This window comes from Homarus americanus, unplaced genomic scaffold (assembly GCF_018991925.1).
Source record: "Homarus americanus isolate GMGI-L3 unplaced genomic scaffold, GMGI_Hamer_2.0 scaffold40343, whole genome shotgun sequence".
NCBI classification, from domain to species: Eukaryota; Metazoa; Arthropoda; class Malacostraca; order Decapoda; family Nephropidae; genus Homarus; species Homarus americanus.
The window spans coordinates 338715-364200 of NW_024729812.1; the positions used below are offsets into that span (position 1 = coordinate 338715).

The 25486-nt window shown below is 38.0% G+C and overlaps 1 protein-coding gene across 1 annotated transcript in view; it reads left to right on the forward strand.

Annotated features, from left to right (window-relative positions):
* LOC121866833 (ring-infected erythrocyte surface antigen-like) overlaps positions 1-24827 on the forward strand; it is a gene marked incomplete at its 3' end in the record, with an annotated part of 83553 nt that extends 58726 nt beyond the window's left edge. The window contains exons 2-5 of the mRNA XM_042366570.1: positions 16975-17063; positions 23121-23547; positions 24612-24633; positions 24780-24827. Of these exons, the coding sequence (XP_042222504.1) occupies positions 16975-17063; positions 23121-23547; positions 24612-24633; positions 24780-24827 (586 nt within the window). The remainder of the gene's footprint in view (positions 1-16974; positions 17064-23120; positions 23548-24611; positions 24634-24779) is intronic.
* Between the last annotated feature and the right edge of the window lie 659 nt (positions 24828-25486).

A 25486-nucleotide genomic window follows, 5' to 3' on the forward strand; every position in this document is an offset into this window, starting at 1 on the left:
CTCCTGTGTTCCACCACCCTCTCCTCCCTGTGTTCCTACCACACCTCCCCCTGTGTTACCACCCCCTCCTCCTCAGGTTCCTACCACCTCCCCCTGTGCTTCACCCTCCCCGTGTTACCACCTCCTGTGTTACAACCTCGTCCTCTTAGGTTACCACTCCCTGTGTTACCAATTCCCCGAAGTAACTTTAAGATCCTATTTACGGAACATATATACTGAAGGAACACACGGAACTAAGGTAACACAGAGGTTCTCGGAGACTACTGGAAGGAGTCTTATTGTTACATTTCAGTAAGTTTCTTGAGGAACAAACTAATGATTATTGTGTTTGGAAGTTCAGTCTCTTAATTTGTAAAGTTTATAAATATTTTGTTTGTCTGTGTGTGTGTGTGTGTGTGTGTGTGTGTGTGTGTGTGTGTGTGTGTGTGTGTGTGTGTGTGTGTGTGTGTGTGTGTGTGTGTGTGTGTGTGTGTGTGTGTGTGTGTGTGTGTGCGTGTGTACATTTGTATATAATTTAGAAGATAAATAAATATTTGGATACATATTTTGCATTATTATTGTTATTGTTGCTGTTCTATTAAATTGGTATAGTAGTATTATTATTATTATTATTATTATTATTATTATTATTATTATTATTATTATTATTATTATTATTATTATTATTATTATTACTATTATTATTATTATTATTATTATTATTATTATCATGATAACTATTCATATTACTCGTATTATCATTCATTATCATTATTACACGACATAATTCTTATCATTGTTAACTTCAGCAATACTAATTCCACTAAGGGACCGTCCTTCTGATTGGTCATCAGGAACAAGTGTACCGTGATTGGCTAGTACACAAGGGAGAGGTGAGGTAAGACAGGCCTAGGGGAGAGAAGTTGTGAAGGTGTTTTTTAACGTAATTTAGTGATTTGAAACCCATTGTGAAATTGGTTTACAAATGACAGGTGAAGTAGCGTTTTCTCTCTCTTTGTTTTTCTCCTTCTGATCATCCTTCCTATTTGTCTCCTTCTCCTTCTCATCTTATCTCCCCTCCTCTTATCCTCCTCATTTATTTCTTCCTCTCCTATCTCATATTCTTTACCCTCCTTCCCCCCTCCTCCTCCTCCTCCCTATAGCGTATATATCCAGATAACACCAGAGAAATTTATTTTTTTTTCCTTTCAGTTTAATGTCTAATTCCGACATTGTTCAACCGGGGAGATTATGGTTAAGATCATCCCTAGTGGGCGAGAGTTATGGGAATTTAACGTCATGAGAATCTGGTGGAATTGGGTGAATTTGAAGGGATTTTGTTTGGGGGATTTTGATAGAATTTACAAATGTAAATGGACTGAGAATTTAACTGAATTTATAGAATGAGAATGAATTTTGAGAATTGGATCGAATTTCGAATTTTGATGGAATCTTTATATTTTCATAGGATGGGAATTATATGAGATGACTTTTTGATAGAATTTATGATTTTCGTGTCATGGAATTTGTTGACATTTATATATAAGAAAGAATGGAACAACTGACAAAATGATAATTTATTACAAGGAATTTTACGCTATAAGAATTTGAAGGAATGGGAATGACTGTCACGGTATTTGATAAATTAAATACCTGTTGTTGGATGACCGAAATGGCCTTAAACTGCCTGGTAAGAGACACACACAGACAGAGAGGTAGACAGAAAGAGAGAGAGAGAGAGAGAAATTCTAACAGACAGACAGAGGGGTAGACTAGGACAGACAAACAGACAGACAGAAAGACAGACAAGTAGACAGAGACAGACAGACAGGCAGACAGACAAAGTAGGAAAATATCCGACACACGAGAATTAGGTAATTGTCCTAAAGTTTTGAAGTATCATAATCAGGCAACAAACTTATCATATTCAAAGGATTGAATAATTTTATGCAGCCATCGTACTAAAATGTCTCTAATTATCGTACTCAGCCCAGCCAGTTATCACTTTAAACTTAGTGCATTATCGTACTCAAGAGTCTTAATACACTGACCTTTTATTATTGTACTTCCAAGGTTATCGTACACAACCTTGCAGTCGACCTCTTAAATTATCGTACGCAATTTCCTCACAAATTATCGTACTCATCCTCACAAATTATCGTACTAACATCCTTCGTATTCAGCATCCTTACAAATTATCGTACTCAACCTCCGCAAATAATCGTACTCAACCTCCTCACAATCGTACTCAACGTACTCACAAATTACCGTACTCAATATTTTCACAAAATTAATTCTCATACTCAGCCTCGCAAACTATTATACACAACATCCTTACAAATCAAATTATCGTACTCAGCTCACAATTATCGTACTCAACCTCACAAATTATCGTACTTGGGAGGGTTAGAGTCGCAGCAAAAAGGCGTAATGAGCCAGGCACCGTGACCAAGTGACGCTATCACCTCTGGGTAAACACCCATTACGCTGCTTAAATTACTTGATTATTCATCGCAGGTGACATTCTTACCTGAGGGAAGGTAACGAGTGGTGGGTTTTTTCTGGTTTATACAAATATCGTTTATTTACATTTAGGTCGATGTTCTTTTGTTTAAGGTTTAAGGATAATTTTATTTCTCAAACGCAAATTATCGTTTTATTTACATTTGTCGTAGCTGTTGCTTTGTTATGGAGGTAAAATGTAGAGAGAGAGAGAGAGAGAGAGAGAGGGGGAGAGAGAGAGAGACAGAGATAAAATATTAGAACAATGTAGATCAATTCCTACCAACAATTAATGTCTTTGCTCCATCTCGACAAACACACAACCAACGAACCAAACAAACAAACAAACAAGTACGACCCTTCACAAAAAAAATAATCCATCTTCCTCTTTAATGACAATCCCGACAAATTGATCATCTTAATTACCTCATTATGCTGCATAATGGCGGATTACCCCCCTGCCCGTACGTCAATCACCCAGCCAGAACATCACTTGGTCAGTCCACACAAAGCAACACACACACATATACACTACCGCTCTCCTGCACTCGCTCTATATTGGCTCTATTAAGGGTTACAACTCGCTCTCATACTCTATTAAGTTACAACTCGCTCTATTGACTCTATTAAGGGTTACAACTCGCTCTCTATTGACTCTATCAAGGGTTACAACTCTATTGGCTTATTAGGGTAACAACTCGCTCCATAACAACTCTATAAGACTCCACAATCCACTTAATTAAGAGTCACCCAACGTAGAGTATTTTAATGATAACCCAACCTAACCTAACCTAACCTAACCCATCCTAACCTAACCCAACCTAACTAACCTAACCTAACCTAACCTAATCCAACCAACCTAACCTAACCTAATCCCCAACCAACCAACTCAATCCTAACCTAACCTAACCTAACCTAACCTAACCTAACCTAACCTAACCTAACCTAAAAAATATTACACACAAACAGATCATTTTATCCGTATCTTTCCCTTCTTTTGACCTGTTTTAGGATATCAGGTCAAAGGTCAGAGATATCCATTAAAAACTGACACACAAACATATCACTTTATCCCTTCCTTGACCCATTTAAGATATCAGGTCAAAGGTTAAACTTAAAATATTCCTATAAAATTGTCTTTATATTTTCCTTTATTCACCTCCTTTAACGCTTTGGGTCAATGTTATATGGTCAAAGTGTCGTCTCGGATGATTGGATGATGTGTAGATTGTAATGGATGTGTATGGATGATTAGGTTAATTATGATTGATTACGTCTTTAATACCATATGATAAGAGTGGATGATTACTATGGTATGATATCAATTACCCAAGGATGATTACTTTTAATTTTGATCTTTATACATACATACATACATACATACTGTACATACATACATACATACATACATACATACATACATACATACATACATACATACATACATACATACATACATACATACATACATACATACATACATACATACATATAACACCATCTGTGAGGGAATTACTACACCACGTCAGGTCCCTCATAACACCATCTGTGAGGGAATTACTACACCACGTGATGCCTCTCATAACACCATCTGTGAGGGAGTTACTACACCACGTCAAGTCCCTCATAACACCATCTGTGAGGGAATTACTACACCACGTGAGGTCCCTCATAACACCATCTGTGAGGGAATTACTACACCACGTCAGGTCCCTCATAACACCATCTGTGAGGTGCTACCCATCCCAGGTCCTCCTGTGCCTGCCATCTGTGAGGTTACTACACCGTCAAGTCCTCATAACTTTACACCATCTAGCAGGGAATTTACTACCACGTGAGTCCTCATAACACCATCTGTGAGGAATTGCCACCACGTCCAGGTTCCTCCCTTAGCTACCATCTGTGAGGGAATTACTACACCACCAGGCCCCTCATAACACCATCTGCGAGGGAATTACCACACCACGTGAGGTCCTCTCATAACACCATCTGTGAGGGAATTCGTACACCACGTGATGCCCCTCATAACACCATCTGTGAGGGAGTTACTACACCACGTGAGGCCCCTCGTAACACCATCTATGAGGGAACTACTACACCACGTGAGGCCCCTCATAACACCATCTGTGAGGGAATTACTACACGTGAGGCCCCTCATAACACCATCTGTGAGGGAATTACTACACCACATCAGGTCCCTCCTAACACCATCTGGGAGAGAGTTACTACACTACGTGTTTGCTGTTCAACACCTACATTAATCTGAATGTTCACTGTATGTTCCTTTACCTTTCTCTAATGAAGGCTTTTGTTAAACCACCAATGTATGTAATAAGTCATTTATGTCCAATGTATATTTTCAGCCTTCGGGCTGCAGAACTTTTTCAATAAACCGTTAATTATTATTATTATTATTATTATTATTATTATTATTACATACATACATATATGATTAGCCCCGTCTGTAATTTCCCAATGTTACCATAGAATGATTAGCTAAACACATTTGATACCTTGACTACGGTTGATTGATTATATAAGTAAAATGATATCATGCCATTCTAGGATGATTTGTGGAGTACAGTATACTTTTGAATCAATCTCGGATAATTAGTTGCTTGTTAATATTGAGTGACATAGTCCTGTCGTCGACCTGTTAGGCACTGTACTACACCACAGTAAAGGTAGGTAACCATTCACAGCTGGGTGGAATAAGGGTGTCCCCGGCTTCAACTACCGCCTATTAGGATGTTACCTGAGCGGTATGTCCACTCGGTAGCTCGGGAAGATTAGGTCTTTGCTGTTTAAAAAGAAGAAAAACTCTACATGTTGAGTTCGTTGTTGTTTAAGAGGAAGAAACTCTACTTGTTAAGTTCCTTGTTGTGAAGAGGAAGAAAATTCTACATGTTAAGTTCCTTGTTGTTTAAGAGGAAGAAAACTCTACATGTTAAGTTCCTTGTTGTTTAAGAGAAAGAAACTCTACTTGTTAAGTTCCTTGTTGTTAAGAGGAAGAAAATTCTACATGTTAAGTTCCTTGTTGTTTAAGAGGAAAAAACTCTACATGTTAAGTTCCTTGTTGTTTAAGAGAAAGAAACTCTACTTGTTAAGTTCCTTGTTGTTAAGAGGAAGAAACTCTACTTGTTAAGCTCTTTGTTGTTAAGAGGAAGAAAACTCTACATGTTAAGTTCCTTGTTGTTAAGAGGAAGAAATTCTACATGTTAAGTTCCTTGTTGTTTAAGAGAGAGAAACTCTACTTGTTAAGTTCCTTGTTGTTAAGAGGAAGAAAATTCTACATGTTAAGTTCCTGGTTGTTTAAGAGAGAGAAACTCTACTTGTTAAGTTCCTTGTTCTTTAGAGGAAGAAAACTCTACATGTTAAGTTCCTTGTTGTTAAGAGGACGAAACTCTACTTGTTAAGTTCCTTGTTGTTAAGAGGAAGAAAATTCTACATGTCAAGTTCCTTGTTGTTAAGAAAAAGAAACTCTACTTGTTAAGTTCCTTGTTGTTAAGAGGAAGAAAATTCTACATGTTAAGTTCCTTGTTGTTTAAGAGGAAGAAAACTCTACATGTTAAGTTCCTTGTTGTTAAGAGGAAGAAACTCTACTTGTTAAGTTCCTTGTTGTTTAAGAGGAAGAAAATTCTACATGTTAAGTTCCTTGTTGTTAAGAGGAAGAAACTCTACATGTTAAGTTCCTGGTTGTTTAAGAGGAAGAAACTCTACATGTTAAGTTCCTGGTTGTTTAAGAGAGAGAAACTCTACTTGGTAAGTTCCTTGTTGTTAAGAGGAAGAAAATTCTACATGTTAAGTTCCTTGTTGTTAAGAGGAAGAAACTCTACATGTTAAGTTCCTTGTTGTTAAGAGGAAGAAAACTCTACATGTTAAGTTCCTGGTTGTTTAAGAGAGAGAAACTCTACTTGTTAAGTTCCTTGTTGTTAAGAGGAAGAAACTCTACATGTTAAGTTCCTTGTTGTTAAGAGGAAGAAAACTCTACATGTTAAGTTCCTTGTTGTTTAAGAGAAAGAAACTCTACTTGTTAAGTTCCTTGTTGTTAAGAGGAAGAAAACTCTACATGTTAAGTTCCTTGTTGTTAAGAGGAAGAAACTCTACATGTTAAGTTCCTGGTTGTTTAAGAGAGAGAAACTCTACTTGTTAAGTTCCTTGTTGTTAAGAGGAAGAAAACTCTACATGTTAAGTTCCTTGTTGTTTAAGAGAGAGAAACTCTACTTGTTAAGTTCCTTGTTGTTAAGAGGAAGAAACTCTACATGTTAAGTTCCTTGTTGTTAAGAGGAAGAAACTCTACTTGTTAAGTTCCTTGTTGTTAAGAGGAAGAAAACTCTACTTGTTAAGTTCCTTGTTGTTAAGAGGAAGAAACTTCTACATGTCAAGTTCCTTGTTGTTAAGAGAAAGAAACTCTACTTGTTAAGTTCCTTGTTGTTAAGAGGAAGAAACTCTACTTGTTAAGTTCCTTGTTGTTAAGAGAAAGAAAATTCTACATGTTAAGTTCCTTGTTGTTTAAGAGGAAGAAAACTCTACATGTTAAGTTCCTTGTTATTTAAGAGAAAGAAAACTCTACATTTTAAGTTCCTTGTTGTTTAAGAGGAAGAAAACTCTACATGTTAAGTTCCTTGTTGTTAAGAGGAAGAAACTCTACTTGTTAAGTTCCTTGTTGTTAAGAGGAAGAAACTCTACTTGTTAAGTTCCTTGTTGTTAAGAGGAAGAAACTCTACTTGTTAAGTTCCTTGTTGTTAAGAGGAAGAAACTCTACTTGTTAAGTTCCTTGTTGTTAAGAGGAAGAAAATTCTACATGTTAAGTTCCTTGTTGTTTAAGAGAAAGAAACTCTACTTGTTAAGTTCCTTGTTGTTAAGAGGAAGAAACTCTACATGTTAAGTTCCTTGTTCTTTAGAGGAAGAAAACTCTACATGTTAAGTTCCTTGTTGTTAAGAGGAAGAAACTCTACTTGTTAAGTTCCTTGTTGTTAAGAGGACGAAAACTCTACATGTTAAGTTCCTTGTTGTTAAGAGGAAGAAACTCTACTTGTTAAGTTCCTTGTTGTTAAGAGGAAGAAAATTCTACATGTCAAGTTCCTTGTTGTTTAAGAGGAAGAAAACTCTACATGTTAAGTTCCTTGTTGTTAAGAGAAAGAAACTCTACTTGTTAAGTTCCTTGTTGTTAAGAGGAAGAAAATTCTACATGTTAAGTTCCTTGTTGTTTAAGAGGAAGAAACTCTACATGTTAAGTTCCTTGTTGTTAAGAGGAAGAAACTCTACTTGTTAAGTTCCTTGTTGTTTAAGAGGAAGAAAATTCTACATGTTAAGTTCCTTGTTGTTAAGAGGAAGAAACTCTACATGTTAAGTTCCTGGTTGTTTAAGAGGAAGAAACTCTACATGTTAAGTTCCTGGTTGTTTAAGAGAGAGAAACTCTACTTGTTCTTTAGAGGAAGAAAATTCTACATGTTAAGTTCCTTGTTGTTAAGAGGAAGAAAACTCTACATGTTAAGTTCCTTGTTGTTAAGAGGAAGAAACTCTACATGTTAAGTTCCTGGTTGTTTAAGAGAGAGAAACTCTACTTGTTAAGTTCCTTGTTCTTTAGAGGAAGAAAATTCTACATGTTAAGTTCCTTGTTGTTAAGAGGAAGAAAACTCTACATGTTAAGTTCCTTGTTGTTAAGAGGAAGAAACTCTACATGTTAAGTTCCTGGTTGTTTAAGAGAGAGAAACTCTACTTGTTAAGTTCCTTGTTCTTTAGAGGAAGAAAACTCTACTTGTTAAGTTCCTTGTTGTTTAAGAGGAAGAAAACTCTACATGTTAAGTTCCTTGTTGTTTAAGAGGAAGAAAACTCTACATGTTAAGTTCCTTGTTGTTAAGAGGAAGAAACTCTACTTGTTAAGTTCCTTGTTGTTTAAGAGGAAGAAAATTCTACATGTTAAGTTCCTTGTTGTTAAGAGGAAGAAACTCTACATGTTAAGTTCCTGGTTGTTTAAGAGGAAGAAACTCTACATGTTAAGTTCCTGGTTGTTTAAGAGAGAGAAACTCTACTTGTTAAGTTCCTTGTTGTTAAGAGGAAGAAAACTCTACATGTTAAGTTCCTGGTTGTTTAAGAGAGAGAAACTCTACTTGTTAAGTTCCTTGTTCTTTAGAGGAAGAAAATTCTACATGTTAAGTTCCTTGTTGTTAAGAGGAAGAAAACTCTACATGTTAAGTTCCTTGTTGTTAAGAGGAAGAAACTCTACATGTTAAGTTCCTGGTTATTTAAGAGAGAGAAACTCTACTTGTTAAGTTCCTTGGAATTCATAGAATTTTGTTGTAGGAAAACTGTGAAGAAAATTCTTAGTTTGTTGAAAAGCTCTCTTGACCTTTTTAAGGAAGAAACTCTACTTGTTAAGTTCCTTGTTGTTTAAGAGAAAGAAACTCTACTTGTTAAGTTCCTTGTTGTTAAGAGGAAGAAACTCTACTTGTTAAGTTCCTTGTTGTTTAAGAGAAAGAAACTCTACTTGTTAAGTTCCTTGTTGTTAAGAGGAAGAAATTCTACTTGTTAAGTTCCTTGTTGTTAAGAGGAAGAAAATTCTACATGTTAAGTTCCTTGTTGTTTAAGAGGAAGAAACTCTACATGTTAAGTTCCTTGTTGTTAAGAGGAAGAAAACTCTACATGTTAAGTTCCTTGTTGTTTAAGAGGAAGAAACTCTACTTGTTAAGTTCCTTGTTGTTTAAGAGGAAGAAACTCTACATTTTTAGTTCCTTGTTGTTTAAGAGGAAGAAACTCTACATGTTAAGTTCCTTGTTGTTAAGAGGAAGAAAACTCTACTTGTTAAGTTCCTTGTTGTTAAGAGGAAGAAAATTCTACATGTTAAGTTCCTTGTTGTTAAGAGGAAGAAACTCTACATGTTAAGTTCCTTGTTGTTAAGAGGAAGAAAACTCTACATGTTAAGTTCCTTGTTGTTTAAGAGGAAGAAACTCTACTTGTTAAGTTCCTTGTTGGTTAAGAGGAAGAAACTCTACTTGTTAAGTTCCTTGTTGTCAAGAGGAAGAAACTCTACTTGTTAAGTTCCTTGTTGTTAAGAGGAAGAAACTCTACTTGTTAAGTTCCTTGTTGTTAAGAGGAAGAAATTCTACATGTTAAGTTCCTTGTTGTTTAAGAGGAAGAAAACTCTACATTTTTAGTTCCTTGTTGTTAAGAGGAAGAAAACTCTACATGTTAAGTTCCTTGTTGTTTAAGAGGAAGAAACTCTACTTGTTAAGTTCCTTGTTGTTTAAGAGGAAGAAACTCTACTTGTTAAGTTCCTTGTTGTTAAGAGGAAGAAACTCTACTTGTTAAGTTCCTTGTTGTTAAGAGGAAGAAACTCTACATGTTAAGTTCCTTGTTGTTAAGAGGAAGAAACTCTACTTGTTAAGTTCCTTGTTGTTTAAGAGGAAGAAACTCTACTTGTTAAGTTCCTTGTTGTTAAGAGGAAGAAAATTCTACATGTTAAGTTCCTTGTTGTTAAGAGGAAGAAACTCTACTTGTTAAGTTCCTTGTTGTTTAAGAGGAAGAAACTCTACTTGTTAAGTTCCTTGTTGTTAAGAGGAAGAAACTCTACTTGTTAAGTTCCTTGTTGTTAAGAGGAAGAAACTCTACTTGTTAAGTTCCTTGTTGTTAAGAGGAAGAAACTCTACTTGTTAAGTTCCTTGTTGTTAAGAGGAAGAAACTCTACTTGTTAAGTTCCTTGTTGTTTAAGAGGAAGAAAACTCTACATGTTAAGTTCCTTGTTGTTTAAGAGGAAGAAAACTCTACATGTTAAGTTCCTTGTTGTTTAAGAGAAAGAAACTCTACTTGTTAAGTTCCTTGTTGTTAAGAGGAAGAAACTCTACTTGTTAAGTTCCTTGTTGTTAAGAGGAAGAAACTCTACTTGTTAAGTTCCTTGTTGTTAAGAGGAAGAAAACTCTACTTGTTAAGTTCCTTGTTGTTTAAGAGGAAGAAAACTCTACATGTTAAGTTCCTTGTTGTTTAAGAGAAAGAAACTCTACTTGTTAAGTTCCTTGTTGTTAAGAGGAAGAAATTCCACATGTTAAGTTCCTGTTGTTTAAGAGAAAGAAACTCTACTTGTTAAGTTCCTTGTTGTTAAGAGGAAGAAATTCTACATGTTAAGTTCCTTGTTGTTAAGAGGAAGAAAACTCTACTTGTTAAGTTCCTTGTTGTTAAGAGGAAGAAATTCTACATGTTAAGTTCCTTGTTGTTTAAGAGAAAGAAACTCTACTTGTTAAGTTCCTTGTTGTTAAGAGGAAGAAATTCTACATGTTAAGTTCCTTGTTGTTAAGAGGAAGAAAACTCTACTTGTTAAATTCCTTGTTGTTAAGAGGAAGAAAATTCTACATGTTAAGTTCCTTGTTGTTAAGAGAAAGAAACTCTACTTGTTAAGTTCCTTGTTGTTAAGAGGAAGAAAATTCTACATGTTAAGTTCCTTGTTGTTTAAGAGAAAGAAACTCTACTTGTTAAGTTCCTTGTTGTTAAGAGGAAGAAAATTCTACATGTTAAGTTCCTGTTGTTTAAGAGGAAGAAAACTCTACATGTTAAGTTCCTTGTTGTTTAAGAGAAAGAAACTCTACTTGTTAAGTTCCTTGTTGTTAAGAGGAAGAAAATTCTACATGTTAAGTTCCTGTTGTTTAAGAGGAAGAAAACTCTACATGTTAAGTTCCTTGTTGTTTAAGAGAAAGAAACTCTACATGTTAAGTTCCTTGTTGTTAAGAGGAAGAAAACTCTACATGTTAAGTTCCTTGTTGTTTAAGAGAAAGAAACTCTACATGTTAAGTTCCTTGTTGTTTAAGAGGAAGAAACTCTACATGTTAAGTTCCTGGTTGTTTAAGAGAAAGATACTCTACTTGTTAAGTTCCTTGTTGTTAAGAGGAAGAAATTCTACATGTTAAGTTCCTTGTTGTTAAGAGAAAGAAACTCTACATGTTAAGTTCCTTGTTGTTTAAGAGGAAGAAACTCTACATGTTAAGTTCCTGGTTGTTTAAGAGAAAGATACTCTACTTGTTAAGTTCCTTGTTGTTAAGAGGAAGAAATTCTACATGTTAAGTTCCTTGTTGTTAAGAGGAAGAAAACTCTACATGTTAAGTTCCTTGTTGTTTAAGAGGAAGAAAATTCTACATGTAGTTGCTTGTTGTTTAAGAGGAAGAAAATTCTACATGTTAATTTTCTTGTTGTTTCCGATCCGGTGATAACTGACTCGAACTCCTGTAGTGTAAAAAATACAATTAAAAATAAAAATCCCTTCGTGGTGTTCTTACGGAGTCGCATAACTTAAGCCGGATGAACCGATCGCTACTTGTTATTCATGTGTAATCATTTGCATATTCTTTAGCGTCGGATAATTTGTTACGTATGATTAGCTTTAAGTTCGGCGTAGTTTTCTGTGTCTTACCTCGGCTGATGAGTTTAAGTTGTACACCTTAAGTCAAAATAATTAGTTAAATATCATCCTAATCTTAAAGTAGTAAATATCACCTTTGGATGATTCGATAACAATCATCATACCAAAACCTCGGATGATTAACTACGAATCATTTCAACTTCCAATGATTAGAAAAGAGTTTATCTCAACCTCGGACGAATTCACCTGTGATGATACATTAGACATCCTAACTTTGGATGGGCGACTAGGCGTTATACCTCAGGGGGAAAAAATATCATAGTGACTTACCTTGAATGACGCCGTGTATATTTGAGATAATTTGAACCAGTACTGATGTAGAAGCAATGAACAGGAGAAGACATTAAAGAAGAATGAATAGAGAAATAACAAACGATAACATAAATAACAATAACGGATAAAAAAGGGGGGGAAGGAATAGCGATTAAAAGAGATTAAGAGTTTGGGAAAGAGATTTATGTTACGAGGATGAAAATATTAACAGAGAAAAAGAGAAAGATAACAGAGAGAGAAAGAGAGAAGAGAGACAGAGAGAGAAAAGGAGAAAAAAGACTAGGAAAATGAGAGAGAGAGAGAGAGAGAGAGAGAGAGAGAGAGAGAGAGAGATAAAAACAATAAAGAGAAACAATTAGAGACAAAAAACAAGAGAAATAAAGATCACAGAGATAAAGATTGTGAGAAAGACAGACAGACAGACAGACAGACAGACAGACAGACAGAAATAGGAAAATTATAACTAAAACGTCTCAAATAAACACAAATAAACATAAAACAAAAGTCTTGATTTTAAACACAAACTATAAGCCAAAGCGGAAGCAGACAGGTAGACAGACACAGACAGACACAGACAGACACAGACAGGTAGACAGACACAGACAGACCAACTAATTAAGTAAAGGTATGTCAGGTGAGTTCCGATACCTTAAAGTTCACGTAAGAAATAAATTGCTTGAAACAAAAATACTCCATCTACTGTTACACTTGAAGCAACAGTCCACTTTTGTAGCTTTTATTAAACACTCTTTTGTAGTTTTCTTATCATCTGATCAGTAGATGATAGACTAATATAAATAATGAAGATATTAATTATTATTGTCTTATTTTTTGGTCCATTTTTCTCTTGCTTCTTCTTCAAAATATTAATCCATGTTTTGGTGTTTTATTTTTCTCAGTAAGATTCATTTCTCGTTATTAAAAACTTACCTTAGAGACACTTATCATATCAAATGACGATATTGGAAACAAACAAATGATTAACGCCTTTATAAGTGTAGTCAATAACAATTACAACTGTATTTATCAATCGTTCAATACACGGAGAAACACATAAAAACCAATAAAAAACTATAACACATTTTCTCACTTAATTCCCATAAACTTTGGGACAAGTATCGCGCGAGATTCTTAATCCTGAAACAGCGAGCCCAGAGACTAGCGGGCGAGGTGGAGTGCCATTGACGGCAGCGAGCGATATGCTTCACCCGCGGTATCTGGAGGACTACTGAGGCACTAGTCGCTCCTGGACCCCCCCTCCTCCTCCTTCCACACACTCTCCAACCCACCCTCCCTCCCACTCTCACTGCCCTGCCTCACACTCACCCTCCACACATGCGCAGGTTGTCTCTCCTATCGTCTCCCTTCATACAGGTCCTCCCTGGCTTGACTATCTCCAGAGTCTTAAGAATAGAATCATACTTGGTAATTCTTGCTACCATAGATCACCATACATCTTTATTCTGGGCGACGAACACAACGGCTAAGGGATTTTTAGTATGCGAGTATTGGGACCACCGCTTCTAGGGGCTTTCCTTTTTTTCTTTTATAGTTCTCAACTTTTTTGGTAATTCTACTTTTATACCTTATTGTTTCCGTGTAGATGACATTGCTTACGTTCCTTTATTTATTCTTTTATTCATTCGCTTTACGTTTATTTCAGTTTTAGATAAGGAAACAATATATATTTTTTTATTTTTCTTCTCGTCGCTATATTTAACAAGGTGCTACAGGGAGTAGTCGTCTTTTTTCCCCTGGTACTTTAAGCTTAGTGTTATTATCCCACCTTACTTTATTTACAAGGTTTAAACTTTTTTTCTTGACGTTCTGAAGATACAGTTAACCTTCCGCTGCCAAGCTGGTGGGATTATTGGATTACTTTTGGTGTGTGTGTGTGTGTGTGTGTGTGTGTGTGTGTGTGTGTGTGTGTGTGTGTGTGTGTGTGTGTGTGTGTAAACTTAATAGGTGACTGGTGTTAATGAACGAGTGTGCGATAATTTGATTTCAGAGACAATAGTAACACTTCAAGGTCAACCAAATGTCATATGTAAAATAATCTGAAAACTTAAAACTCGTCTATTGATTCGAATTAAACTTGGTGCGTACACTTAGGTTAGGTTAGGTTAGGTTAGGTTAGGTTAGGTTAGGTTAGGATAGGTTAGGTTAGGTTAGGTTAGGATAGGTTAGGTTAGGTTAGGTTAGGTTAGGTTAGGTTAGGATAGGTTAGGTTAGGTTAGGATAGGTTAGGTTAGGTTAGGATAGGTTAGGTTAGGTTAGGATAGGTTAGGTTAGGTTAGGTTAGGATAGGTTAGGTTCGTCAGGGAAAGCACTCGCTATAATTGGAAAATGTTGGTCAAAGTAAAAATTTATAGGTCATGGTCAGAGGTCAAGGTCATAGGTCAATGTAATAAGTCAAGGTTATCAGGTCCAGGTCAGCTTCCTTCCCAAGGTTCAATAACTGACACCGAAGTCGTGATATATTATAAGAGTTAATCGATACGTCGTGGATAGTGTAAACAATACTCTCTCTCTCTCTCTCTCTCTCTCTCTCTCTCTCTCTCTCTCTGCCCTCTCCTCTCCTCTTCTCTCTCTCTCTCTCTCTCATACACAACCATCATATAAACCGAACCCCCAATTTTTTCCTCTAAATTCATCAACCGAAGCTCGCCAGAGACTCTTCCATCAACACACACACACACACACGCCAAAAGGACTCTCATGGTATATCACGTAGAGTACATCAAAACCTCATCAATACAGACAGACAGAAAGACAGACAGACACACAGATAGACAGACTCACGGGGGATGGGAGAGGGGTGGGTGGGAAGGCATCAATTCCTCAATCTCTATCGCAAACTTATCCATCTGACCAACCTTTCCCAATGGCCTAAAACCTGAAAGAGGATGTGAATAAACCTCCAACATGGACTCGGTATTAAGGCTGCTGTTTTAATGACGCAAATACTTAAGATTTTCACTTTTTTATTATTTTTTTTTTTTTTTTTTTTTGTGTGTGTGTTCCGGCGAGGCTTTCCTTAGTTTCGGAGAGCTTGTTGAATATTGAATAGATGGATGGATGGATGGATGGATGGATGGAGACAGTGAATGAGATGGATGGAAATAGATATATACCTGTAGAGAATTGGAAAGACAGATTTAGATGGATGGTGACAGATGCATACAGAGAGAGAGAGAGAGAGAGAGAGAGAGAGAGAGAGAGAGAGAGAGAATCATCCCCAGTACTCTACAAAAACAGACGCATCTCATTAAGTTTTTTTCGTGAAAGCTTGTCCTCTTGACATGTCATTACTGATGTACTCTTATTTACATCGCTATAAAAATAACGAGAGAGAGAGAGAGAAAATAAGAGAATCTACACAACAGCGGAGTAAGTATACTGAGGCGAGCAGAGACTTGTAATCTACACAGAGGAAAACAAAATTGTATTTAGTTTATCTTAATGACGAACATCAGAATAATAGTAGTATGTAATATAATCAAAATTTATGTAATTATTTATAGTGGAAATTAAAATATTATTATATACTCTAAAAAGGTAAAGACATGTACTTTTCCCCTGTTCTTCTACACATGACCTCCTAATTCTGGTGACCTTTGACCTCTGTATAATGATAAAAAAAACTAAATAAGCAATACAATAATAAACCCTAGCCTGAATTGGTGTATTTTTGACGACCTATGACCTAAGATAAACAATAGGCAGAAATACATAACAGAAATACAGTACCAAGATATTGATATATTTAGTCGTATTTTAAGTATATTGGTTAAGTCATAGCAAAATACACCACTAAGGCTTCCTGAAATTTGTTATTTATTTATTTGTAACCCTTAATCTTTGAACATAACTTGAAATGCAATATGTAGTGAAAATTTTATTTAATGGACTATATGAAGATGAAAATCCGCTATACAGAAGGTCCGTTAGATGAGAAACCCCCATCTAACGGATTATTTAGACATGAAAGTCCGTTATATCGAGGGTCCGTTAGATGAAAAACCCCCATCTAATGGATTATTTAGACATGAAAGTCCGTTATATCGAGGGTCCGTTAGATGAGAAACCCCCATCTAACGGATTATTTAGACATGAAAGTCCGTTATATCGAGGGTCCGTTAGATGAGAAACCCCCATCTAACGGATTATTTAGACCTGAAAGTCCGTTATATCGAGGGTTCGTTAGATGAGAAACCCCCATCTAACGGATTATTTAGACATGAAAGTCCGTTATATCGAGGGTCCGTTAGATGAGAAACCCCCATCTAACGGAATATATGAAGTGAAAAATCCAATATATTGAGGATTCACTGTATAATTTACTATACTGTATATAAACTAATGCAAAGTCTACAGTATATATTATGAACGAACTATAATATTAATTAATGAAACTATAGGACTCAACGACGACTATAAATCCAAGAAAGAAAGAAAGAAAGAAAAAAAGAAAAATTGAAAGAAAGAAAGAAAGAAAGAAAAATTGAAAGAAAGAAAGAAAGAAAGATTGAAAGAAAGAAAAAGAAAAAAAAAGAGAAATTTAAATAAACACAAAGACAAAGAAGATACAGAGGATGATTTAAAATCCACATTAAATCCTTCTCTCTATACAAGACAGATAAAATATTAAGCGTGTAGGATTAACTGAGATGCCAATGTTTCATAACTACAGAATAATATATAAATAGTAAAGATTTAGATGGAGGAAAACGTCACATTACACAAGTGAACTTTGAAGTCCTTTATAAATATTAGGTTAATTTACGATAAGTTGGGTCAAGGTGAATACACAGTGATGAGAGAAAGAAAGAAAGAAAGAAAGAAAAGAAAGAAAGAAAGAAAGAAAGAAAGGGGGAGGCGGGTGAAGAGTTAAACGGAAAAGGTTGTGACCAAACGTACCCTCAGCATTTCCTGCCTGGGAGTCAACATGGCACTCCCCTTCCCCCACTAACCCCACCTCCCCACCTAGATACTAGTGCAGGGATTGTTGATCATTTCAGCAGTCAGTGTTTACAATGTAGGCCTATACGACACACCAGCGGGGAGGTACCGTGATATCCAGGTTGGTGACATTCCACAGCACAGCACAGCACAGCACAGCACAGTACACCACACCACACCACACCACACTACACCAGCGGCGAGGGAGGCCTACAACCACGTGTTTCCTCTACAACAACACATTATCAGTAACTCATATATAACCTGTGTGTTTACTCCAGGTCTCCCTTTTGGTATTGAAAACCGTGGTTAAACATTCCACTCCCCGATGCCACTATACCTATTATTGTAAGTCTTTGTCTGCCTATTGTATATTTTCAACCTCTGGCTCCTGTGCTTTTCAATAGCCCATTACTTATCAATTATTAATAATTATTATTATTATTATTACAGAGAAGCAACAGAACGAAGGAAGAAGAGAGAGAGAGAGAGAGAGAGAGAGAGAGAGAGAGAGAGAGAGAGAGAGAGAGAGAGAGAGAGAGAGAGAGAGAGAGAGAGAGAGAGAGATTCTGATAAGGCTGCCACTCTCAAATATTAAATTTGGAGGATGTACATTACAGTGTCACACGTAAAACAGAATTCGTGTCTCACTGACTTTCAACACATTGAAAAAGTGGAGAAAAAAAATATTATCCCATTTTCCTTACAAATGTAATGCACATTTTCTGTGTTTCTGCTTTTACCTGATTACTATTTATCTTTCAGTTATTCATGTATGTATATACAGTACGTACGAATTAAGCTCACGTTAGGAAGTTTTGTAATATAATGAATGAATATACATGTATACATATGCATTAAAATACGCAGAGTTTGATGTATTGCAGACAGAGACGGCACATGATCGAGGTATTCCAAATGATAAGAAACAAATATGACCCGACAGGTACACTATATGACCCGACAGATACACTATATGATCCGACAGGTACATTATATGACCCGACAGGTACATTATACGACCCGACAGGTACACAAGCTGCACAAACACAGAACACCAAACTAAGGTAATATTTCTCTACTCATCTCATCACGAACCCCCCAAAACAGCTTTACCATTACAGTAATTCGAAGTTCCAAGTATTAAGTCGTTCGAGAAAAGACTGGAGGAATATTGGGAAGACCAAGATGTAGTGTATGACCACGAAACGACCGTGAAAACTACTGGTAACAGAAATATCCTTTATGCATCAGACATACATGGAGATGAGGATGTAAAGGTCTAGTGACACACGCATATTCACACACACTTCCCCCCCACACATAACCACACATATACTTGTACACACACACACACACATACACACACTCTCCCCAACACAACCTCCCCCCCCACACACACACCACACGCACACCCCTAACACACACACGCACACATCCACACGCACATTCCCCACACACCACACACACACCCCACAAACACAGAACACTCACACGGACATTCCCCACACACACACCCTCCACACACACTCCCCCTGCACACACTACTCCCAAAACAACCCCCCCACACTCCCCCCACACACACCCTCCACACACACACACACACACACACACACCCCCCTGCACACACTCACCCCAAAACAAACTCCCCCCACACTTCACACACACCCCCTCCACACACACACACACACACACATTCCACAACACACACAACCACACACCCCCTGCCTACTACTACTTTGATGTCACTCGGAATCGAGTATGACGATCATCCAGCTATGATACAATGATATGAGTTATTAGGGATGTCACCTAGGTTAGTGAGTTCTGAGGTGAGTAAAGAGACCGATACGGGACCCGCAGGGTCGATCACAGATGCTGCACGTGTGGGGGGCTACATCTAGTGCGGGAGGGGCGGTGGCAGCGTCTTTCCGGCGTTGGCGCTTGTCTGCCTCGGTTTGCAGTCGGGCTAATTCGAAAGTATTGGCACCTTCTTGTGTGGTGCTCCTCCAAGGACCCCCCCCCCACACATACAGCCAAACACACACACTTCCCCAAAAACACCCCTCTATACACACACCATCCGCACACACACCCTATCCACACACACCCCCCACTACGACCCCCACACGCACCCCCATCGCACACACACTCCTACCCACACACACACCCATCCACAACACTCCCCCACACGCACCCCCATCGCACACACAGACACACACACACACACTCCTCCCACGTACACCCCTCCTACACCCCCCCCCACACACCCCTAATCCCCACACCCCTCCACACACATATACAATATCAACATTTCAATACGACTTCTTAATACCTGGAGGTCTTATGGATTTGTCACGTGGAAAGATTAATTAATTTTTCTCTCGTGTAAAAACTGAGTTACTCCTGAAAGATCAAAGTAAGTTCTCGTTAAAGGGCTTCGAGTCATTAAGCATTACAGTATAATAAAATGGCTTCATATATTTAAGGGACTTATTTAAAAAGCCCGAATTATTTAAAGAGTTTGTTCAATTATTTATAGGACTTGTGTGAAAGGCCTGAATTATTTAAAGGGCTTGTTTAAAAGGCCTGAATTATTTAAAGAGTTTGTTCAATTATTTATAGGACTTGTGTGAAAGGCCTGAATTATTTAAAGGACTTGTTTAAAAGACCTGAATTATTTAGTGATCTTATTTAAATAGATTATACAGATTATCCATAATTAAACTGAAGTGGGAGTGAAAGAGAGGGGAGAGAAAGAGAGGGAGAGGGAGAGGGAGAAGGAGAGGGAGAAAGAGGGAGAGGAGAGAAAAAGAGGAGAGGGAGAGGGAGAGGGAGAAAGAGGGGGAGAGGGAAAGGAAGATGAAGAGGGAGAGGGAGAGGAAGAGGGAGAAAGAGGGAGAGAGGGAGAGAGGGAGAGAGGGAGAGAGGGAGAGAGGGAGAGGGAGAAAGAGAAAGGGGTGAGAGAAAGTGAGAGAACAGAGAAGGGAGAGAGAGGAAGAGACAATGGGAGAGAGTGGTGGTGAAAAGACAGAGAAGGAGAGACTGTGAAGGGGGGGAGGGATAGAGAGTGAGTAGAAGAGAGGGAGATGAAGCAGTGGCTGTGAGAGGTGGAGAAGGGGAAGAAATGGAGAGAAGAAGAAGAAGAAGAAGGAGGAGAGACTGTGAGTGGGAAGAGAGTGAGAGAAAAGAAGGAGTGGGAGGGGAGTGAGAGGGGGAAGCACTATGTCAAGCTTATAAGGGAGAGCTGCGGGAGGTGTGGCAATTGAGTGAGAGCTGGATAGACGAGCAGATGATGAAGACGAAGAGGAGGAGGAGGAGGAAGATGACGAGGAGGAGGAAGAAGGGAGGAAGAGGAGGAGGAGGAGGAGGATGACGAGGAGGGGCGAAGGAGGAAAGAAAAAGACAAAAAAGACAGACAGACAGACAGACAGACAGACAGACAGACAGACAGACAGACAGACAGATAGATAGATAGATAGATAGATAGATAGAAATACTTATAGGTGAATAGACAGAGAGACAGAAAGAGATAAAAGAGAGAAAAAAAGTGAATTTCCTCTTTCATGTCACCTGACCAAGATGATCTGGCCACCTTCAAGACATAAACACAACACCTTCCTTTACCCAAGAAATTTGACACTGTGGCCACTCTGAATTTTCTCCAAGAAGCTTTCCGGTGTCAAACTTTCGCCTGATACTTTCTTTTTCGGCTTTCTAGGATGACGAGAAAAGTTATCTAGAAAGGTGCGAAAGTTGTGAGTGAGGAGAGGAGGTGATATGTGAAAAGACGAAGTTAGGACACCGTGTTGAAGTGTCTGATATTAAATTCTTTTTGTGTTTTTGTATGTAGGGATGGAGTCCCGGTGTTTATTATTATTATTATTATTATTATTGTTAGTGTTATTATTATTATTATTATTATTATTGTTAGTGTTATTATTATCATTATTATTATTATTATTGTTAGTGTTATTATTATTATTATTATTATTATTATTATTATTATTATTATTATTATTATTATTATTATTATTATTATTATTATTATTATCATTATTATTATTATTATTAGTAGTAGTAGTAGTAGTATTAGTGTTAGTGTTATTATTATTATTATTATTATTGTTATTATTATTATTATTATTATTATTATTATTATTATTATTATTATTATTATTATTATTATTATTATTATTATTATTATTATTATTATTATTATTATTATTATTATTATTATTATTATTATTATTATTATTATTATTATTATTATTATTATTATTATTATTATTATTATTGGTGTCGGTGTATGCTAATATATTTAATCACTTAATCTTGCATGGATACGCTTTGTATTACCAAGTTCCTGGAACAACCGCTAGTCATTATTTATGATAATGAAGAGAGAAGCTCCATGGTGGCTGAGCATGAGAGAGAGAGAGAGAGGATCCACAAGTATCCAATTTGCATACTTTGAGCATCTGACTTGTAACATCCATCAACGTAGAGTTGCAAAGACACGTTCATTTTTTATTTAGAAAATGGAAAACTAGAAAAACACACACACACACACACACACACACACACGGTTCCTCTCCCTAGATAATAGCATTCATCTGGACCTGAGGGAAACTCCCCCTGCGAGATGCCAAGGAACTGGTGGGCAGAACTAAGTGAGACTACACTTGGTAGGGTCCCCTGCATCAACAAATGGCCCGGAATTGTGCCATGGAGAAATGGAATAGGGAGAAGCAGGCAGGGAGGATGGATGGAACAACGAGATGAACGAGTACAAGGGATTTCAGAATTATGGACGACTACTGTTTTGTGTCTACATCTTTACATTAAACCTGTACAGTATATCGTCTACATAAGTAAACACAGCTATACACACACACACACACATACACCCACACACGTTTCTTAAGGAGACAGTAAGGCAACAGGACATTTGTTCGTGAGTGTACTGTACAATAGATAACCAAACAGACAGATATGTAGACAGAGACGTGTACACACTCAGATATAGATAGACAGATGTACATAGATGCACCCTTATCTTTTACCCTCCCTTCATTCCTTCTTTCCCTCGCATCATACTCCCACACACTCTCTCTCTCTCTCTCTAAACGTAGTAGTAGTAGTAGTAGTAGTAGTAGTAGTAGTAGTAGTAGTAGTAGTATTTCATTATCATTATCAATAAATATCAGCAGTGTCATCTTTCCCAGAAGAACACCCAGAAGAACATATAGAACACCCAGAAAAACACCCTAGAAGAACGCCCAGAAGAACATATAGAACACCCAGAAAAACTAGAAGAACGCTTCCAGAAGAACATATAGAACACCCAGAAAAACACCCTAGAAGAACGCCCAGAAGAACATTCAGAAGAACACCCAGAAGAAAACACAGAACATCCAGAAGGACATTCAGAAGAACACCCAGAAGAACATCCAGAGGAACACCAAGAAGAACACCAAGAATAATATTCAGAAGAACACCAAGAAGAATATTTAGAACACCCATAAGATCACCCAGAACATCCACAAGAACATCAAGAACACCCAGGACACCCAGAAGAACATTCAGAACATCCAGAAGAACACCCATAAGAACACCCAGAAGAACACAGAGGAACACCACAAGAACGTCTAGAACATCCAGAGGAACATCACGAGCACCCAGAAGAACATTCAGAACATCCAGAAGAACACGCAGAAGAACATCCAAAACACCCAAAAGAACACCCAGAAGAACACAGGAGACCACCCAGTAGAACACCCAGAGGACCATCCAGAAGAACACCAACAATAACACCCAGAAGAACACCCAGAGCATCCAGAAGAACACCCAGAAGAACATCCAGAAGAACACCTATAAGAGCATCTAGAAGAACACCCAGAAGAACACCCAGAAGAACATCCAGAAGAACTCTCAGAAGAACACCCAGAGCATCCAGAAGAACACCCAGAAGAACATCCAGAAGAACACCTATAAGAGCATCTAGAAGAACACCCAGAAGAACACCCAGAAGAACATCCAGAAGAACTCTCAGAAGAACACCCAGAAGAACACAGGAGAACATCCAGAAGAACGCCCAGAGCATCCAGAATAACATCCAGAAGAACATCCAGAAGAACACCCAGAAGAACATCCAGAAGAACTCTCATAAGAACACCCAGAAGAACACAGGAGAACACCCAGAGGACCACCCAGAAGAACACCCATAATAACACCCAGAAGATCACCCAGAGGATCCAGAATAACATCCAGAAGAACACCTATAAGAACATCCAGAAGAACACTCAGAACATCCAGAAAAACACCCAGAAGAACATCCAGAAGAACACCTATATGAACATCCAGAAAAACACCCAGAAGAACATCCATAAGAACACCTATATGAACATCCAGAAGAACACCCAGTAGAACACCGATAAGAACATCCAGAAGAACATCCAGAAGAACATTCAGAACACTCAAAAGAACATTCAGATCATACAGAAGAACATCCAGAAGAACACTCAGAACATCCAGAAAAACATCCGAGAAGAACATCCAGATGAACACCCAGAAGAACATCCAGAAGAACACCCATAAGAACATCCAGAAGAACACCCATAAGAACATCCAGAAGAACACCTATATGAACATCCAGAAAAACACTCAGTAGAACACCCAGAAGAACAACCAGTAGAACACCGATAAGAACATCCAGAAGAACATCCAGAAGAACATTCAGAACACTCAAAAAACATTCAGATCATGAAGAAGAACACAAGAACAACCAGAAGAACATCAAACAAAACAAACTATACCCGTATATCACAAGTTGAGTCAAATTCTGTGGTAAATATTGCAAGAATCTCAACTTTATAGAGACACAGGCCCGACCAGTTGCCCTCACCCCAGACGACCTACCTAAGAGAGGGAGCTGAGTTATACACCAAGATCAGGGGGTATTTCTCGGGTAGTCGGGGGGTCGGTGGAGGGAGGGAGGGAAGGAGGGAGGGAGTGTAAGGTTGAATGGAGGTGGAAGGAGGGGAGGAAGTGAGAGATGGAGTGAAGGAAGGGTGGAGGAAGTGGGGGTGAAACGGAAGGAAGGAGAAGATGAAGGAGTGATGGAGTGGGGAAGTGGGCGTGTAAATGATTGAAAAAGAACTGGGAATTAGAGACAGACAGACAGATGGCCAGAGAATCAGACAGACTGACTTATAGACCGCGAAACATACAGACAGCGACAGACGGACATACAGACAAACAGACATAGATTAACCACTCGTCTCCCAGCTACACCATCATAATAAACGTAGCTTCATAACCTAGCTCGGTAGACCTGTGCCAACGACTCCCTTCATCACGTCACGGTAAGGCAGCACCAGTCACCCGCCCACCTCCTGCAGCTCATCATCTTCAACAGAACACACTCACAAAATCTGTGTTAATCCAGGAATTCTATCTTTCATCTCCCGTTTGGTAATGCCTGCAGGTGTACTGGTGATTCTGCTATTGTTAATGGGTTAATTAACATGGAAGGGAAGGGAAATTAAGTTAGGATTAGAGACAGTGCTTGGATGTTATTATTAATCCTTGTCGTTGGTACACGTGACAGCATATGTAATATAGTTTATGTGTAGAGAGAGAGAGAGGGAGAGAGAGAAAATACAGAAGAGAAAGAGAGAGGGAGAGAGAGAAAATACAGAAGAGAAAGAGAGAGGGAGAGAGAGAAAATACAGAAGAGAAAGAGAGAGGAAGAGTCACATACTGTACACACACACACACACACACATACACTTCATCCTTGACCACCGAAGGGTCAAGACGTACCTGGCGCTGCTCTGGCAGCAGCCACGTCAACTGTTGTGTTGGCCCATACCAAGTCCCTCCCCTGAACCCTCCTCCCCACCGGAATATCAACAAGATCTCGCCAGAAGTTACTATTTCATTTAGAAAAGGAATGGAACTAGTGTTAAATAGTGGTGAACAGTGCTTAAGTCAGTGAAAAACAACTCGGCAGTAACAGCTGAGTCTTACCCAAGCTAGCCTTCACACAGTGAGGTCCCAGGTACCCAGTGATAGCAGCCCCTTGAAACTCCACAACACCAGTTATGTGTTGATCCGTCCACGATAGGGAGGCCTAGGACCACACCACACTCACTTGAGTGGGGTCCTCCAAGCGTTACGGTGTGGAATAATCGTCTCCCAAGTGAGGGGGTCGATTTGGCACTTTTTCAGGTTTGTCTTAAGACTATCCTTAGATTTTTTCAGTTGCCCGCCAGCGTTACGTTTACTATTCGTTAGGTGACTGTAAAATAGCTGCTTTGGCAGTCAACAGTCGTCCATGCGGGCAATATGGCTAGTCCA